Consider the following 20,970-nt stretch of genomic DNA (forward strand, 5'->3'; position numbering starts at 1 on the left):
ACATACACAGGAATACTAATTTGTTTCTGGAACTGAGGTTGGTTAGACCAGCTTATTCGTCTTATGATTACATCTTTACTAGGTAGTTGTCATATATAGTGTAGATATAAATTAGGGTTTCAACTTGATGTTGAGGGGAATTGAATTCTTGATCTCAAACTATGAGGCAAACTACGGGGCTAACTGAGCAATCCCTTGAGGTTAATGCTAATTCAATTAGAGTGGCCTGAATCTTCTGGTGAAGTCAATGTCCGGCATAAATTGAAAATGGGAATTACCTTCAGCTAATTTTGTTAAATTCAATGTGGATGGCTCATCTTTCGCACAACTATAAGTAGCAAGATATGGTGGGGTGGTAAGGGATGCATAAGGTCACTTTCTATTTGCCTTCGCACAGTGTCGTGGTCTGCAAGATTTCATTACTTCCAAAGCTTTGGCTGTCACCGTGCGCTTCAATGGAGTTCCCAACTCTCATTTCATCGACTGCACCTAAAAGGCAGTCAACTGTGAGCTTCAATGGAGTTCCTAACTCTCATTCCATCAACTGCACCTAAAAGGTGATAATCAAGCATTGATAATATGATCAAATGTACTATTGCAATCCCTTGGAAGCTCTTTCACATCATTAACAACATCGAAGTATGTGCAACTTCCTTCTCCTCCATCAAGTTTGCTCTCTCCAAAGGTATCCTATAGATAGTTGCTTCTTCCTTAGCTAAGCAAGCCACCATGATTAGCCTCTCAGCATACAAGAGTGAATTTAAGGTTGATTCTAGATTCCTCCTCCACTTGATGGAATAATCTCTCTACTATTAATACAAAGAATAATGTGATAAAAAAAATTAAGGTTTAAAGGAGGAACTAACATCCTTTATATAGGGCTCACAACAACTCAACAAGCCCATCAAAGTGTTGGTCACCTCTAGCCCAAGGAAGGTTTAAGCTGAGCTCAGACGCATCTTCTAGGCCTCAGAAACTTAAATTAAGCTCTAATTGCACAATAACATAATTTTTTTTACATCCACAGCAAAAATAATTTGAGGGCCAATAAGGTATCAAACGCTTCGTTTTTTATTACACCAAATCTCTCAGAGTTAGATGTTTGAAAGTCGTCGGAATTGATCTATTTTTATGCGTAAACCAACCATAAGGAGTGAATTGTACCGGCAGAGCGTACCGGGTTCAAAATGTGTAGAGTCTTCTGTATCGGTCTCTTTTTGTGTATTTTTCTTTGACCCGGTTCCAGATTTGATTCGTTGTGAACACCTTTCTCAGCGTAATTTGGATTTTGGCATTCTCATTTTGTAGGAAAACACCACGACTCTTACAGGCGAAGCCGCAATTCGTTGATAATGCTAGCAACCCTAAGATCTCGAGTTCGTTCTCTGTCTCCAATCCTGTCGTCATTGAAACCTGAATTTTCAGGGTTCCATCGCTCCTTGTCTTCGTTTTCCGAGAGCCATCGAGGGTTCCTGAACATCCAAGAGGTAGAGAAGATTCTCAACGACGTCAAGGCAGACGATGTTAAGGTGATTCCTGTTCGAAACCAGTGCGAATGGACTGATTTCATGGTGATCGCCACCGGTAGATCGACCTGGCACGTCAGGAACATCGCTGAAGCCCTCATTTATAAGGCAGGTGTGTTTACTTAATTAATTTCATTATTTATCTTGTTCTTGCTCAATTCCTGTTGATACACGATGTCTCCTCGATAATTTGGTGTCCCTGGTGTTTGATCATCAATAGGTGAAGCAAAAGCAGAAAGGGGCTCAGCGTTTGTTGTTACCTAGCGTCCAAGGACAAGAAGGAGGGAAATGGATTGTCGTCGATTCAGGTACGCGTTCCATTTATTGAAATCTGAATCTCTATTTTGCTTTCGCCCTAGGGTTACTGTGTTGAGTTGCCTTTTAAATTTTATTATCTGGGTGCTACTCTTAAGCAGGCACGGTGATCGTTCACGCCCTTGACGAGAAAGCCAGAGCATATTATAATTTGGAAAGCCTGTGGACCACGGAAATGTCTTCTTCGGAATCGAACGAGGTGATTATGAGAAGTGCTCGATTCTTACCACGCATATTTGAGGCTTTGATATTTAACCTCCGAATTCGTACTTTGTTTAGAATCTGGATGCTGAGTGAGATTCACAAGCAAGCAGTTTGAGTCTTTAAAGGGATAAAGGATTTGATTTAATCCTGTTAGAGTATACCAAAATAATGGATTCTAAACATGGAATTAATGGAAAATGCAAGAAGCTATAACTAGCGTCTTGTTGTCCATTATAATGGGTATGTTAGCATAGCAGAAGTCTAGAACCATAGATCCTGAGGTTTGTCTTTCTTAGCCCGATAATGGAGTGCTTTTCTGTTTGAAGAGTGCCTGGGCATTGGATGAGAACCTGATTAGGATATTACATTACAAAGAAAGATAATGAAAAATATACCAAATTACAGGATGGTTCTGGGCATGGGGCAAGATTGTGGAACAGAATTGAGTTGTTGGAGTGCCAAATTGGAAAGCTCCAAAATTTTGGGTGCCAGAGACTGTGGACCTTCTTTTTAGTAGCCGAAAAATATACCAAATTACAGGATAGTTCTGGGCATGGGGCAAGATTGTGGAACAGAAATGAGTTGTTGGAGTGCCAAATTGGAAAGCTCCAAAAATTTTGAGTGTGTCTCAGAGATAACTGATGGACCTTCTCTTTTAGTAGCCTATCCTGAATCTCCTTTGGTAACTCAAAACCTTGGGATTTAGAATCATATCCTACTCCCCCAGTGATATGGTTGATCAGACAACTCTTCACCTTCTTTTATGTCATTTTTATTCTCTTAAGTCTCTGAAGTCTCAACCTTGGTTACCTTTACCCCATAAAAAGGTTATTCTGACATTTGAATTAATATTTTTGGTCTGTAATATATTAATTTTAATGTTTTTACCCAAAAGTGTTACATGTATGCCTGGCATGGTGGCATATATTTATTGATGCAGATTGAAGGATTGGAGAAGGCCTGGTTCTTTATTGAATCAATTTTACGGAGCTTTAGATAGAATTTGATACAACATTAGAGTTTTTATTTTGTCTTATTTGTTTGCTGATATTTCCATTTTACGTTGTAGTCAATTTCTGTTTTATTGGGAGTGGTTAATTATATATATGTGGTTGTAATCTTGCTGTGGTATAGAATAAAATTGTATTGAAAATTTGTGTGATTGTTTTGTGCGTTGCTACAGCCACATATTGGTTGATGATTGTGCTTCTCCTCTCCTATTTAATGTCTTCTTTAGGCATATCCAGGATTACTTTTTGATGCATCTTTTGGTAGTGTTCACTAAGAATTGAGTGGTTAAATGGGCTAGGAGGTATTTTATGTTGTCTATTGAAGCCACACTTGTAATTAAGAATTCTATGGATAACGCGTTGAGGTGGAGGAGGTTGTTAGTTCCATATAATTAGTTTGAGGAATATATACTTACCTACTTACACTAGTAAGCAATTACTTAGGCCCAAGTGACGTGCACCATATACTTGCCGCTTCACTTCAGAATAGAACAGAATTAATATGGTCCTCTATCTCTTTGCTGATGCCATAAGGATTCATTATTCATGGTGGTCAAGATGGATTTCTCTACATGCTGTGGATTCCTAGGTTAGTTATCATTCATGGTGGTGATGGTGGATTTTTCTACATGCTTAGGTAGATTGACTAGTTTAGTTGTTCTCACTGCTGCTTCTACTCTTGCTTCTTGTTTCTCTTCTATTTCTTATCCGTTACAGGTGGTTTTTAAACCTCTGAAACTGTTTTGTTACTCTATTGGCCTCCTTAAACTCCCGCGGTTAACTTCATGCAAACCACATCTGATCTCCACCTTTTGTTAGTCTCAAAGCCTTGGACCTAATTTGTCACATCCACCCAACCGGTATCGGATCTATCCAAATACCCGAGGGAGTGATCCACAATCACAAGATTAGGTTCACACGCAATCACCAACCATTTCAAATAATAACATAATCATAGTCAAGTAACAGCAAATCTAATAGTTAGTTAATACTAAGTATCAGAGAATATTTCCAAAGAGTATCACAATTGGGAATAAACAATATCAAACTAAAAATAAAATAGGAATTCAAAACTTCCAAGGTTTACATTTCTTTTCTAAGCGTCAATTCTAGAGGTCACAATAAAGTCTAACAAAGCGGAAGAGAACATAAATAATTGCTACAGGGCCACCACACTCTTGTATGTGATCTAGTGATGCTTAGAAGGGTTGGACTCCAAAGGAGCAGTCCCAGTAGGGGCATGTGTCTCCATGTGCGTCGGAGTCCTCTCCTGTTGGTTCATTGTAATCAAAAAGAAATATTCATGAGGAATGAATTTCAAAGAACTCAACAAGTGATTCGGTAGTATATATCTACATAATCAAGGCATGAGAAATGAATGTATGAGTATATGATATGTAAGTGCAATGCAATACAATGATGTTCTTATACTTTAACCAATGCCACTAGCCTCTTCTAAGTAGTCTCACATAGACCCCAACGGCTTCTAACGTACTGGTGATTAGGGCCATCTCTTTGAGCACGATTGTTGGCATGAGTACCGGTGCATGTTTGGGTAATACTTAGCACAATGCAAGTCATCTACTTAATCACATCGTCCTCGGTTCAAATACCTACTCTATGGCACCGACTAACTCGATTCAGTATCATTCTTTACCTAGAGTTAACGCACCCAATGCCACCGACCAATTCTTGACTACACCTCCTCTTAACCTTATTGGTCATTCACATATGATTAGAGGGAAGCTCTCATGTCCTCTTACGGGTTGGCTACAGGTCTTAAATGCCCATAAGCCCAACCCTACCATATGCAACCCTATTAATGAATGGCCCCCACGGTGTGGTTGTGTCTCCTCACGGGTTGGCTACCGGTCTTGGCGCGCACCAACCCAACACTGTGCTGCCACGGGTCACTTGGCATCAATACCCCCGCCGATAGGTAACGACATGATGGGTGTTACCTAACCATGTGCAACTGGATATCCTAGATGTGTAACCTAAACTACATGTCTATACTAAGGTTCTAAGGGCAATGGTCTTGCCACAACCACATGTCAAGTTTATGCATAACCTTGTTAATCCCACACTCAACCATAACACTTCATGATTCAATAAAGCATAGATAGAGTATGGTTCTAAGTAATTTCAGATCATATATGAACAAAGAATCATATAATAGCAGCATATAAGTATATAACTCATCATGAATGTTTAATAATAAATCAAGCTTCAATCATATGCATACATTGTTGAATTTCCCCATTTGACAAGTAGATTATAACCTTTCAAGAGTGAACCAAACAATGGCCTAACACGTCCCAAATTATCCTAAATAATTATTGGTTCATGTTAGAATTAACTTAGAAAGTCAAGCATTGAAGTATAAAATCAAACTTCAAACAACAGGGAGGTGGGTAGCTTGGGGTGGTTGCCCCGAGAGACCCTCCAATCAACCCAAGGGTGGGTCACCCCAAACAGAGCAGAGTGGGTCGCCCGTGTAACGCGCACGGATAGCAACATGACAAGGTTTTCATCAGCTTCGTTTTTTGGGTTCTAATGACTTCGAGAACAATTAGGGCTTCCCAAAAACAAGGTCTAATCACATTAACAAATCCAAGACTCAAATCTAAGCAATAATTAAACAAAACATGATCTAGGTCTTTTCGAAATCATTCCGTGAAGTAATAAAATTCAGTATTATAGAGTGATTGAGGAATCAATAGTATTGTTAGATCTGATCAAGGTTTAGGTTCCCTAGATTAAATTGATCTTCCCGCATGGTTTTCTCCATCAATAAAATTAAAAGAGATGAATTAGTAAAAAGGAGGAATTAACTTACCTTCAATTTCACAGTTAGAAACTTGTATCATTTTTCTGATTAGTTCCACAACTTCTTCCTTCTCCGAAACAATTGGCTTTCTCTAACGACTGTAAATAAAATAATATGTTTTAGGGCAAAATTTGCTTTAAATAAGGGTCCACAATGCAAAATCTCAAAAATACCCTTTTCACCCACGGGCACCAAGGTGAGTTGTCTAGGATGGTCGCCTTGGGCTTCCCACCCAATCGACCCACCCCTAGAATTCGCTTAAGGATTGGTGTTTCTTGGGTGCTTGCTCCATGGTATTGTTATACCACTTAGCATACATACACAACAAGTGAGTGTTACTTGAACTTGGGGACCTTCCAAATGCACCAGTTCGGGTTTTGTGTCAGATCTTCTTCCAAAACTTAGCAAAATTTCAAATTCTTCATCTCTATCATCCAATCCCATTGGTTTAGATTCCAATCCAATGGTCTCTACTTGGATGGCCCACAACTGTCTTCTACTCGGCTTCCAGGTTCTCGGACCTACAAGATGGGTTTCGGGTTAGAATTCTAGGGGATTTCACATAATAGTGAAATTAGCAACTTTTGTTTGTCTTTCTTCTTCAAAACCCCAATTTAGTTATATGACTTAAACCTGAACCTTGGATACAATCTTCTGCATACAACAGCTCATCAAAGATATAGTGAGAAAGAGAGGTGAAATGCAGTCCACGTCAATGCATTTAATGTTCTAGTCTGTCCTCCATCCTGGATAATTCAGACTAATATTTTTCTACGAGGTCATGAAACTTCTTTCCATTAGTGTCTGTATTGCTTTCTCATTCCCATACTGCCATCCCTCTTAATTTTGCAAAAACTATATGGGAATTAGAGGAAACCCATAGCCTGCTTGGAAATGTTGACCATCACCCTTTCATCAGTTTTTTGTTATGTTTTTACCAATGAAGCAATTTTGACTACTACTAAATTTATATTTTCTATTATTAGGATTTGGAAAAGGTCCTTGTGAAGACTCGTCGCAAGAATAACTCGAAGAAACCGGCTCAAAAAGGTGCTTGACGAAACTTACATACCGAATTTGTATGCATTTGTAGAGCACTATCCTATAATATCCAACTACTCATCAGTAGGCTCCTCAAGAATTTAAGTACCCAAGATGCTGCTATTTGGGCTTTGCTGCTGCTACTAGTCCACTTTTATAGCGTGGTAGAGCAGTGTTTCTTAATGTTTGTAGCATTCATCATCTCGTGGCATTGTGGTGAGATTTGACATTGTCCTGGTAATCTGAATTACGAAAACCTTTTAGTTTGATTTTATTCTTTGGTAATGTTCTAAAATCTGTCATTGAATCTGCTGCTACTTGGGGTTAAGTGCCGCTGCTTCTCTGTATTTATGTATGAAATGCTAACTGCCTGCAACTCTGTGAGGCGAGGTCTTTTGGTATAACCTTAATTGAATGAGACCCAATTAATGAAAATCTTCGTCAAAACATGATTGGGGTTATTTATTTCTCTTTTCCTCCCGACATTGTATTTTTGTATACTGTTGAGAGATATACTGGACCTGTTGGCCGAAAAAGAAGAAAAAAAAAAGAGAGAGAGGATTTTATTGTACTGTATTGAAAAATAAAATATATGTAGTACTTATCATTGATTAAAACGATCATTTCATTCGAAATTAAGATGAATAATTTTAGCTATTGGAAAGTGACAGATTGACTTCATTGACAACCATTAACGATGCTATTTGAGGGCCTGGTAGTGGGGTTCTTCCCACCTGTTAATCATTTGATAGTTCTTGTCATCAACTTATATTAGTTAGTACTTTGCATTAGTTTTGGGTTAGCCAATCAATTTTTTTTTTTTTTTTTTTTTTTGGGGGGGGGGGGTTAAACCAATTTATAGTTTGTGATCTTTAATTCAGGGGTTTCACATAATGAGTCAGGGACCTGTGTTGTTACTGTTCTGTCATGAACATATGGAGTCCCACGGGGTTGATAACATGCTTCCAACCTTTATTTTTGTGGTATCTAGGTTTCTTCTTTCACTGGCAGTGAGACAAACCCTTCCCTGTATCTGTGTTAGGTTGTAAATTGATTCTTCAGTTAAGGAAGGACAAAGTGAATTGAATTGGCTCAGAAATTTGATATTCAAGTTGGTTTGACTCCTGTATCTGGTTCCATCTATGTGTTATCCAAATTTGGTTTCAGTTTATGCTATGCTGGATCCATAACCAGACCGAACTGAACCGAATCGATGCCAAAATTTTATACTCAAAAGGATCACATAGTCACACCACACACATTGTTGTCTTTTCTCCTTCACTGCGTGGAAATATATGTGAAATCCTTTTCAGGTATCTGCTGCAATCTTCTCTTTGGGCAACAGTGTTGAGTCTTCCCATCTCCAGGTTCGACTCCTTTGCCAAAGGAGTGGCCTGGCTTTCTCATTCCAGCAGTAGTGGTGGTGGAGAATCAAAGAATGGACACTTGACTTCCATATTCTCCCCAGAGATAGAAGTCAAATTTGTGTCAATCTTCTCACACCCACTTTTTAATCCCCAAACTGGAGAATGAACTTCCACTCCACCTCTTCAAATTGAAAAAAAAAAACAGAAAAGCAAATTTACCTGATTTGATTTTCCATCTATGGAGTTTGACCTGATTCCATGTTTTTAAACCATGTTGATAGAGATCGGCACCATAGAACAGATGAATGGGGATTATGTTCTTGTACAATGTTGTAACTCAGATGAAATCTATTTCTCAGTGGATCCTATGGTAGATTTCCACATGAGTGGTCTATGGAAACATGAACACAATAATGACAGAAGAAAACAAAAGGTGCAAGAGATTCAAATGGTAGGCTCTCAATTCACATCACAGCAATAAGAAGAGGAACAGCAGAGATGACATCATATGCCTGTAATAGTTTTAGAGCTAGACTGATAATCACACTTCCAGTCCATGAAGAGGAAATCTTTTTATATGTCTAAAAGGAGGACAGAGAATAACTTTAGCTTTTCATTTCTATTTATATATAAATTTAAAAAAAATTAAAATCTTTTGGGTGCTAAGCAGCTAAGAAGAGCAATGGTTGATGCCCTAGGAGGGCCTTTATAAGAACGTGCCATTGAGTGTTGTAGATCTGTTGATAGTGGAAGAAGCCCTTTTTGGCCGAAAAGTTTGGAAACCCTAAGCATTTTTATATGTAAGTAATACCACAAAATTGGATGCCTTTGAATCTTGTTATCCAGAAAAAGCCAAGTAAGATTCTCCAGTTGACCCATATAATTAGATCTCGTGTTGAACAAGTTAGTGCAAAAAGATAAATAAAATAAATAAAAGATAGATGGGAATTTTCAGTAATTGCTCCATTTGATTGTCCTTTTCTTTTACTTTCTACTTTCTTGAATAAGATTGTAGTTGCATCATTGAGAGCTTCTCTACTCACTATTCTATTTGCACATAAACGACACACTTGTTTCTCCTCTCAGTAGTAGTTAGGACTATTAGGGGTTTGCTTTAACCTAAAAAGCCTCCAAAATCTAAGTAACAAATCTATCCTAAGTTTAGACCAAATGATCACAGGGAACATTAATAGAGAAAGTGAATGGAACCGTTTTCAAGTTTTTATTTGCCTAAATTACTTTTATAAAGCTTTAGGGTTCCAAAAGTTGTACGGAAAGATGGATAGGGGGTGAGTGTGTTCTTTCATGGTTGGTCTAACTTGTCGAAATTTGATTGGATTATATATGGCAAATGATGTAAATAATTAATGAAAAAGAAGTATAGATTAAGCCATTCTTAGAAAGCAAGCAAGATTACTATAATCCTTGGACATGTTCTCTTGTCTCCTGTTCCTCTTCTTCTTCTTCTTCATCAGGTGTTTGGCCACCACCATCATCATTTGTAGCCTAATTTTTGTTTTAGAAAATGAGATTCTTTACAAGTATGGGTTTTTTTCAAAATTATCTGTGTAGATTCCTACTTAATTTTGAGATTTTTTTTTTTTTTAATGTAATTGTGCTGATATTTAATTCATTTCTGATAAGAAAATTGACCATTCATTTTCTTGTAGATGGATGACATGTGTTTTAACATCACATGAAAAGATTAAGACACATCTCATCTATCCACAACAGATTGGCTAGACGAAATTCTTTTTACGTGATCAACCATTTGGACTAGACTTTTGTTCCATCAGTGGATGAAGCAAATCTGTTTCCAAACTCTTCATTCTTATCCACACGGCATAAACCTAGGTGTCCTGGCTAGCTACTCTTAGTGCTGACCCACAAATGAGGAAAGAATGAAAAATCAATTCATTTATTTGAAGCAATAAAATATAAAATTCAAGCTAAAAGTAGAGGAGGCAACCTTACCAACCGTTGGCCTTTGGCTTTAATCAATCTTATTATGTTAGACAAAATGAAGACAATGACTATCAGTATATCCAAGTATCTGATAGCCAAAAAAAAGGGGTGGGTATCCTTCTACCCACCAGGGGCCCTTCTTTTGAGGAGTTTAGTCTATTATTGCCAACATACATGCGTTAATGTTTGGGCTTCTTTGCATTATATGGATTTTGACATATTTGATTCAGTTGACAAATCCTGCCTTGGATGTGGGTTGATTCAGCAGTCAAGAAGCTGCCTCCGAAAGTTAAGTCAGTAAGTGAATCACTATAGAGCTCCAGCGAGTTATGAAGCTTAATTGAAAGATGAGAGTGGAGGGGAACAATTCAGTTACCTTTCCTTTTCGTTATGCTTTAATTTATATAGAGTTTATCTCCAACTCTTGACCATTGGATTAGCTCATAGATTCTATCTGTAGTCGTCTGATTGTAAATTTTTTTTTTTTCTTCTTATTTCCATATGCATTAATTACAGACTTATAGTTTTCACATAGAGCACGACTGTTTATCCCGAATTTAGCGGGATCACATCTCCTTCTATAACCGTCAATCCCAAGTGCTTTTTTTACGAAAAAAATAGATATATGTATATGATTGGAGAAAATTTTGAAATGGAAAAGTAAAGATGATGGGGGGGGGGTTTTGATTTTGATCCAACGGTTGATAAGTCGTGTTTTGTTCCCTTAAAAGAGGAAGAAGCAGCCAGGTGTTTCCTTCTGTTGGGTCAAGAGGATTAGGGCTTTGATCTTTGATCTAGAAACAAGGAGACAGGTCAAATTCACACTTTTGAAAAAGTTTGAAAATTGGAGTTGTTTTTTGGGGTTTCCAATCCGGAAGCTGAAGGTTACACACTTAGTCACTTACACATGGCAACAAAGCTGCTGTCGAAATAATTTTAGTGTAGAAAAGTTTGGTTGTGATCTGTGAAAGAGGGTGGCTGCTGTGATGGTGATGGCCCTATAGGTGGACAAATCCTATTGGTGCATCTAAATTTGGTCTTGTCTTCTCACTCAGCGAATTAAATGCTTTGAAAATGTCAATGAAAACCAACAAGACGGATCCCTCCAAACTCCAAAGATAGATTTGAGAACCCGAAAGGGACAAGCTACACAATCTAATTTAAATATCTCCAATCGGATCTGGATCTGGATCTGGATCGGTCCTGTCCGATTCAAAGGTTGGGTTGAATGTTGTTGACTTTCTATTCGTCTTAGGTCAATTTCAATGTGATATACCACCCCAGGGGAAAACCAATCTGTTTCAGAATCGTTTGCCACGTGTCGTTACTTTATTGGCTGTACCTCCAATCTGGGTTGCTCATAAGGCCTGTGAAGTGTGGTCCCTAAAACAAAATTAAAAGGTTTCCTACCCGATCATTCTTTTTCTTTTTTTTTTTTTTTTGTTGGTAACCTACCGGATCATTCTAGACTGATACAGAAGCTCATATAGAGATACCAGTTTGAACAAATCAGTCATTTCATGTTGGTTCAACGACTTAAGGTTCATCTTGATACCATTGAAGGGTTACTCAACAAGTAATAATCAACAGCTTTGAATGATGAGGTCATCATTCGACACTCCCAGTGGTATATGTAATAGTTCTTAGTCCCCCCTCTCCCATCCCCACAAAAAAAAAATAATCTTCACTAGGAAGCATCGATCATTACCAACAGGGTAACTCTTTGTCTAAGGTTTTTAATTTAGACTCGTCTGACTACAATGTCTTGCTTTGTGGATTTAGCATCGTTATATTTCTTTTTTGTGAGCATTTACGATTTCTTGGTGACAATGTGTGGGGAAGTTTTGTTATTTAGCATTATGGTTGGGATTAACTCGTCTACACACATTGATCATTGGTAAGACTCATCCTCTGATTTTGTTAAGTTATCATCGCTTCTCCCCTCCCCATTTGGCTTTTGTTGCTGCTCTCACTATCACTGTTGAACACAAATCCTTCACTAAGTCAAGTAAACATCAAGAATGCAGAGATGCCATTGCAAGCTGAAATATTGGCACTCACCACTAATAAAACCGTGTTCCCTTGTCCCTTTATATATCAACTAGAAAAAGAGTTACTGGCTCCAAATGGGTTTACAAAATGAAGCAGTGAGCAGATGGTTCTATGGAACGATACAAAGCCCGACTAGTAGATAAGGGTTACACTCAAATTGAGGGAGTTGATTATCATGATACATTTGCTCCGGTTGCTAGAACTTGTTACGTATTGTCCGCTTCTCCTTACAATAGTTGTAGCACATATATAGTTGGGTTTTGCATCAATTGGACATCAACAATACCTTCTTACATGGAGACCTTTTTGAAGATTTTTATATGACTCCTCCTGGGTATCATCGTAAGGGGGAGAACCTTGTCTTCAAATTGCATAATTCACTTTATGGGCTCAAACAAACTTCTCGAAACTGGTTCTCCAAATTATCCACTGCTTTACTTAGTTTTGATTTCACCCAGCTAAGCTACAGGTCGATCACTCCTTATTTATTCTTCATTGAAATGATGCTTCCATGTTTATCCTTTAACAACATATTGTGATTATAATTGGCCAAGTTGTCTTATGACTATACGCTCCACCAATGGGTATTGTATCCTCCTTCGTTCTAGTCCAATTTCTTGGAAGACAAGGAAATAGACGATTGTATCTTGTTCTTTTGTGGAAGTTGAATACTGTGCCATGGCTATTGCCACCTATGAAATTACATGACTCATATTTCCTTCATGATATTGGTTTGCCATCACCACAAGGCATTCCATTATATTGCAACAATCAAACAACCCTTCATATTGTAGTAAATCCCACTCATCATGAGTGTACCAAGTACATCGAGATAGATTATCGAATCGTCCGTGAAAAACTCCAAAGTGGATTAATCTGTAACCAAATCTCTTTTGCAAATCAAATGGCTAATTTATTCATTAAGTCCTTTGGCCAAGCCATATTTTAGTATCCTAAGTTCAAGTTGGGCATTTGTGATCTTCATGCTCCACCTTGAAAGTGAGTGTCGTTACCCATCTACCTCATATAAGAAGATCATGTAACGGTGACATAACAGTCAAATCGATTTTAGTTTAGGCAGATATTTGTATTGTTTTGTCCCATGGTCATATTGATTATAGTTTTAGTAAAAAAAATTGTCTTTTTGTCTTTGTAGAATTGGTAAATTATTATTTTATGGATGTGATCACTCTATTATATGTATAATATTATATTATTTTTAATAACAATAAATAAATATATATATATATATATATATATATTGGAAGGTGGTAGCAGAATGGACGTGTTATATGTTAGCTAAACGGTTCTAAATATCTACCGTCAAATCTATTAGTTAAATTTGAATCATATAATAAAATTCTTATTTTTCCTCTAGTTATTTATTGGTTAATTAAGTTAACATTCTATCACCGGTTAAATTTTCAAAAAGAAAATAAGAATACAACCTTTAATTATCACTGGCAAGCGGTTAGAGTAACGTCTTTTTCTTCTTCCTCTATTCCTTCTTTATTTCTTCCTCTGTTCCTTTTTTTATCAGCTTCACTGAAAACTCTTTTATAAAAACCCAGAAAACTACACATTCTCTCACTATAGAAAATCAAGGAAGAACAAAAAAAAAAAAAGATAAATACCTAAAGAATTTTATTGAGAAGAATGTGATGCGCGACAATGGATAGATAATTTCACTCGGGAGATATTTGAGAACTCCAAACGGTCAGCCTTACTCACTTTCTTCTGTAACAACAACTATGATCATTATGATAAGAAACATTGAGAAGATTTGCGAGTGAGACAAGAGAAAAGAAGTGTTGTGAAACAAGATTTATTTTTAATTTATTTGAGACGACAACAAAAAAAACTACTGAAATCATAGGGTTTTCAATGACGAACTCATAGTTTGATGAACACAAGTAAAATGCTTTAGGGCCTGTTTGGTTACTTGAGTCTGTAGATTTAAAAAATTTAGAGATTTCAAATCTACAGACTTCAAATCTCTAGAGTTATGGTTCGTAAAATTAACTGTTTGGTTAGTTTGAATTTTTGGAATGAAATTTCTAGATTTATCCTAAAAAAATATTTATTGAATTATGGTTCAAATCTTTAACGCTTTGATAGTATGGATGAAATCTCTGAATTTCACCTCATACCCATAAATCTATAACTAAATTTGAATCGTATAATAAATTCTTATTTCGTCCTTATTTAGTGGTAAAAATGTGAACTTCTGTTAGATTTCATGAATCTAGAGATTCACACATCTCTCACCAAAGTCAAGGAAGGACAAAACGGAAATACCTAAAATCTCCCATGGGGGGTTGTGAATCCGAGATTTGAGAATCCGATCCTTATGATAAGAAACATTGAGAGGATTTGCGAGTGAGACAAGAGAAGAAATGTTGTGAAACAATATTTATTTTAATTTTGAGACCACAAAAAAACTCGAAATCATAGTGTTTTCAAGGACGAACTCCTAGTTTGATGAACACAAGTAAAATGCTTTAGTGAAGCCAATAGAGAAGGAACAGATGAAGAAGAGAGACACATTCCAACCAACGAAAATGGACAATCGGTGATATTAGCTTAAACTTAACTAATCTATAAATAATGAGAGAAAAATAAGATTTTTATTGGACGATTCAGATTTACTTTAATAAATCTAATGATGAATATTTAAAACCAGTTCAGCTAATCTATTCAAACATGGATTTCGCTACACTTGAAGTCTCTTTTTTCTTTTTTTCTTTTTTTACAAAAATTAGTCAATGCAATTTATGCAAACAATTTCTTGAGCGAGCAACTTACCCCAAAAACGCAAGCTTATGCCACATGGCAGCACTAGGAAGTCCACTCCTGCGCTCGCGGATCGTCGGTCAACCTATCAGGAGCAGAATGGGGAGGCCACGTGTTCTTTATGTATTGATGACTCATCAGTCGAATGGATGGTTCTGTGAGTTGGTGGCTCTACCTCTACGTCCGTCTGCAATACCTATTATATTTCAGCCATGGCTTCTATTATATACGGACAACTACTTCTCCCATTCTCCACTACTTCTCCCTCCCTCCCTTTAATCTCTCTCTCTCTCTCTCTCTCTCTCTCTCTCTCTCTCTCTCTCTCTCTTATTCCTACAGATGCTTCATGAGGAAGACACCTGCCCACAACACTTGGATTATCAAATCTCTCTTTTTCACGTGCCAACCGACCAGAAGTTGGAGGAGATAAAACCAATGAAAGCTAAAGAAACCCAACAAACCACCACTGGCTACAACAGTAGCACAGAGACAATCACACAGAGAGAGAAGGAGAGAAAGAGAGAGAGGAGGAGGTGCAATCGCAGGTGCAAACATGGATACAAAAGAAACCAAAGTAACTGACAAATGGCTGGAACATCGTCACTCACCCAACTCTTATACCTCCATCTGTCCCGTTGCATGTTCTCTCTCTCTCTCTCTAAAGCGACTGCTCAATCTCCTTCCAACCCACAATCAAAACCCATCTATCTTTCTCTCTCTAGATCTGCTGTTGAGAAGAGATATATACAAAGGTAATTAAGAAGAACTGAAGCTCCATCCATATACCAGATCTTTCATGGCGAAGGGAGAAGGAAAAAAAAAAAGATTACATACTATATATATATATATACTTCCGATTCATCTTATATCAAGCCATACAAGAAGATAGAGAACCCAACGAACAAGAAGAAAACCCTAAAAAATGGAAGAAAAAAAACGAGCTTAGGAACAGAATATATATAGACGCTGAAATAGACACCTATTCACAGTTTTTGTCTCTTTAAACAGATTCATAGGATCGGTTTTCTGTCGGTCTCGTTTCGTCTCGGCCAGTTTTAGCGACCTAAACTGAGAGCAGCTTTGACGTCCAACCTCCATGCAAAGCCTCCACTGTCCATTCTCCAAACATCACACGGCACCGTCAGGGAATGCTTCTCCTCCTCCCGGCACGTGTACTGTAACCTCACCCGGCATGCAAATGCCGTGTAACTCCAAGGCAGCCTCTCTTTCGTCGCCAGCAACACCATCTGATGATGACGATCATCGCCTTCTCCGATCATTCTCCCATACGCCTCGTTGGTCCACTTCACTCTATTAGCACCATCCGATATGAACCCAGGACACGTGTCCCTCTCCAGATTCATCCTTCTTTCCTCATCTGTGTACCCCAAACCCTCTTCACCGTCCACATACCCCTCCGTCACCCTCTCCACCGTCACGACCGACCCCACCACCGGTACAACCGGCTGTGTCATCATCAACACCTTCCTTTCTACCCCAACTGTACCGTTGTTGTTGTTGTTGTCGTCGTCGTTGAAGTTTAGCCAGATCGGTGGGTGTTGGATCGTTGATTTTGTTGGCTGAGACGGTGATGAGTAACCGTTCCGTGCCGGTGGCTCCTTCGGATCTGGCATCTCGGGAAGAAGAGGTAGCAGCGTTACCACGGAACTGTTGTCCTCTGAAACATTATCCTTTTTTTCTTCCGAAAATACCCTTCTCTTCTTACTACATCTTTTGTTGTTGTTGTTGTTATCTCTAACGTACCTCCTCTTTGATCTCCCTGCAGCCTTGTACACACTATCAACGTTGCTCTCCGCCGTAGAGCTTCCAGAAACAGCGGCGCCGGCAGTAGGTTTGGGGGCGATCGGTCGGAATCTCAGCATTATCCGGTCCACTTTCGACATATCGTACGCACCCCCTGCGTACTGTGCGATGCAGCAGCCTCCTCTACCATCCATGGCTTCTCTCTCTTCTCAAACTCTCTCTCGCTCGTTCTCGCTCTCCTTCCCCTTGTTCCCCTTCCCCTTCCCTAATTGGGACTCACTAGATGAAGAAACGGCCATGGCCGGTACTTATAGCAACTGTGTAGCCGACACGTGTGAGGAGGAAACACGTGTGAGAGCGAGGTGAGTAAAGCGCAGCAAGACGATTGGTTGAGAGTGAGACGTGTCCGTAATGCAGAGTGGGACCCACGTGATTGGCGCCGGATTAGCGAATAAGAGTGCAGTTGTGATGAGTCCCGGTTGAGGCCCAATGAGAGACCACAAAATGGCAGGTGTCTGGCAACAAAAGAAAGGGCACGTAGGGTCGGTCTTCTTGGGGGCAGTGTTCAACTTTTTGAAGGGCGAAATAAATAGAGTTTTTACTTTTATGTCCTCACTAATCTAGAATGGATGTTCTGGAAGGGGGACACGTGGGACGATTCAGATTGGGATAGGAAAGGAGGCTAACGTATTCGGCTTCCAACTTTCTATTAGCAGTAGGGGTTGAATGGAACCACGTGGACGGTCTGATGGCGACAAGGATCCCTTGCTAAATAAATGACGTCATCGGCTGATGGAGTTGGATCACCTTCTCAAAATAAAAAATCACCCGAGTGAGACCGGATTCACATCCTCTGTAATTCCTTTCTCTGCAATTCCTTACAATTCTTCATAGGATTGTGCCATGTGGCATTTAAGTAATCCAACGGTTATCCAATTTAAACTAAATTTGAATTGTATTTAAACCCACCCATAAATTTGAGTTTTATTGAAACTCTAGTTTGTTGGGTAACCGATGGATTACTTAAATGCCACATGGCACAATCCTATGAGGGAATTATAAGAAATTACAGAGGATGTGAATCCAGTGAGACCTACCTCTAATTGCGTAAATCTCTCGCATAAACCACATTTTATCCGGATAACACATTATTCTTTCTTGATGAGAAGTAACCCAAACTCTTACTATTGGAGGGCACAAATGACGAAAATCTGTAAGCGAGAAGAACTGTTTTTGCCTCTCTCTCTGCCTTTGCAGAAGGAAGAATCAGAATGTGTTGTACAAAAAGAGCTTTCATTTATCCAAAACCATTGGAACCCTACAGCAGTAAAAGGAAAAAAGAACCCAGAACTGGAAGAATATAACAGGAGGAACGAATCCTCCCCTTTTTTCCATTTATCTTGATTTGATGCTCTCCTGTCATGCTATAATGGTAATGTGATATAACACCAATGGGTGCTTTCATCAATAAATTCTGCCCATGCTCTAGAAAAGGAAAAACAGAAGATAATCATAATAATTTGGAGTTGGAGAAATGAAATCAGAGATTGGTTGAGCCGTGAAGCTGTGTCATATGGACAAATTGTAACTGCATTTTCTCGGTGCTGTTTTCCATATAGTCTCAACTTTCAGACGGAAAAACATTCTCTACTATTACTGTGCACATATATGCCAAATAATTTACTGAGAAATCAAAGAAACTACAAGATTATTTTGGGCTTTTTAAATTTGAAATCAAGCTTTTTTAAATCTCAGCTTATTATTTGACATATATGTGTATGTTGTGAACGACAGATAATGTTTTTTTTAACTTCTAGAGACAAAAGAATACAATAATATTTATTCTATTGGTTCCCACAAACCCACACCCACTAGGAATGACTGATTAGAGAAAGAATGGTGTCTAAGTCACTGTTGGTCTCTTTATGGGTTTTCCTTCCAAAAAAACCCAAACTAATGCAAATCTTGGTTTGGGATTATATGAAGTGGGCTTTTTGGGATATAAGGCCCAACTATCAATCTAAGAAAGGAAAAGCCCAAAATGAATAAATCATAGTTTCCTACAAAATTTTAAAAAAAAAAAATGTAATTCAATCGGTTACGGCCCAAACCGATTTCATTCATCGACCGCATAAACTGAATCACGTCGGGATTGAATGAGAATTATTCAACTTTCACCGAAAACAGTAAAGAGCACTAAACACCTTGTGTAGTGGCTTCAAGGGCATCTTAAATTGAACTCAGGATTCATGCTTCCTTAGGCTACCATCCATTATCAACTTCATTATGCCCTTGGGGTTATTTCATTCACTGGCCATATAGAAATGTTAAAGCCCAAAACCTGCAATTCCAATTCCCTAGTCATGATAATTGATAAGCCCATGACTCACAACTCAAGGCCCATAGTAATGATCGATAAAAAAAGTTATTAGTTGACTCATATGAGTGGGGTTTATTTTTAAATATAGATGGGGCTGAGTTATCAAATAATACTAGTCATTTTCATTTAAAATTGTGATGAATACTTATATAAATAAAGTTTGTGAATGAATTACCTCTTGAGGTACTGACAAAAAATAAAAATAAATAAATAAATACCTCTTGAGATATTTCTTATTTGTCCTTAACTCCATTTAAATGTGCATATGGTGAAGACGAACTATTCCGCATTATAAATTTAAGTTCAAATATGAGGAGTGATATAGAATAAAATATATAAATTTCTATGTGTGTGCTGTAATTATTGGAATTTACACAAAACAACAATGACTTATACTGTAGTGTGATAATTATTAATGATGGTCTTACTGTGTTACGATATGGTGGGACCAAATTCAAGCGGATAGGCGGTTGAAAGGTAAGGAACTTATTGGAACGTGTGAGAAAATGAAGTTCATATAACATGGAGAATTCATTATGTTGTCCAGACATTCTTCTATAAACTCCAAAACTAATGCTAATGGGAAAGAAGCGTGTAATAAAAAATATAAATCACATGAATTTTCAGGTAAAGTTCATCTTCAATGGAAGCATTGTCTTGAAATTATTTTTATTTTTGTTTTGTTTTGAAAATTGGTGGGACCACGTGCTTATAGTTGTTGAAATTTGTAAGCTTAATTTAAATTTTCCACAATCACAATGATGAGAGTTTTACAACAAATTAGCATACAAGATGTTAATTGATAGGAAATTTGTTAACACGTACAATGGTTAGCATTTATTGCGTGATTTTTAATTTACAATTTTAAAATAAAATTGACATTTCCTCATCTTTAGTTTGTATTTTGAGTTTTATTCACATATTTCCTCTATTCATTGTTTTTGTTTTAGAAAAAACACCACATATTTCTTTTCTTTGGTAGTTTATTTGGTACTTAAAGAAGAAAGTCTAATTGGAAGAGATGATCTGGTATTTTTCAATGACCCCCTGTAGGAAATGACAGACATCTTAGAGAGGATTGTCTCAAGAGTTGTGCTCTAGTTTGATTTGTTTTGTTTTTTTGGGTCTTTTGACCATGTTTTGTAAATAAAAAAAAAAAAAAAAAAAAGAGAAAAAGAAAGAAGAAAGTGGATTTAAGGTTGATAAAAAAATAAAGAGCTAATTTTAGGGTTATTTTTGAGATTTGATAAAATATATAGATGTTACATCATTAGCCGAATGGAATTTAACAATATGGAGCTTCAGTAATTGTAGACAAAGTAAAATGTTAAATTATTAAATTTAAAAAGTACCAGAGATAAAGTAATAATAAAATAAAAGTATAGGGCGCAACAATAATTATCTATTTCTCTATTTATGAACTTACTACTTACTATCTAGGTTCTTTATTTCTATAGGGTAGGCAGGTTTTATACAACGTGGAGTGATTTTTAATATTTTATAATGAAAAATGACTAATAACAATTTTGTTTTGCATTGAATTTTAGTTTTTGTTGTAACATATTCAATTGTTTTTTTCTTGTTATTTTTTTTATACGCCATAAACTATTAATCAACCAAAGTCTAAGTCATTAGCCGAAACTGTTAGTAAGCTGAACCCAAATCACACAAAACCAAAATCGGCCAAAAATTGTTATTTTACTAATGAGCCGTGTTTGGTCTA

General features: G+C 37.4%; 2 protein-coding genes across 2 annotated transcripts; one reads left to right on the forward strand and one right to left on the reverse strand.

The window, feature by feature from the left end:
- The first annotated feature begins 1,239 nt into the window (after positions 1 to 1,239).
- LOC149020049 (Lojap-related protein) lies at positions 1,240 to 7,456 on the forward strand. Its single transcript, XM_089148076.1, has 4 exons — positions 1,240 to 1,634; positions 1,747 to 1,834; positions 1,943 to 2,040; positions 6,872 to 7,456. The coding sequence occupies exons 1-4, from the start codon at positions 1,353 to 1,355 to the stop codon at positions 6,941 to 6,943; spliced, it is 540 nt and encodes a 179-aa protein (XP_089004202.1). The 5' UTR covers positions 1,240 to 1,352; the 3' UTR covers positions 6,944 to 7,456.
- An 8,365-nt stretch (positions 7,457 to 15,821) lies between these two features.
- On the reverse strand, positions 15,822 to 17,118 carry LOC149020050 (uncharacterized). Its single transcript, XM_089146867.1, has one exon. It carries the CDS (start codon positions 17,059 to 17,061, stop codon positions 16,159 to 16,161), a length of 903 nt encoding a protein of 300 aa, XP_089002993.1. The 5' UTR covers positions 17,062 to 17,118; the 3' UTR covers positions 15,822 to 16,158.
- Positions 17,119 to 20,970: the final 3,852 nt, after the last annotated feature.

Source organism: Hakea prostrata, chromosome 3 (assembly GCF_041222555.1).
Source record: "Hakea prostrata isolate BN-2017 chromosome 3, UWA_Hpros_2, whole genome shotgun sequence".
In the NCBI taxonomy this organism is placed as follows: domain Eukaryota; kingdom Viridiplantae; phylum Streptophyta; class Magnoliopsida; order Proteales; family Proteaceae; genus Hakea; species Hakea prostrata.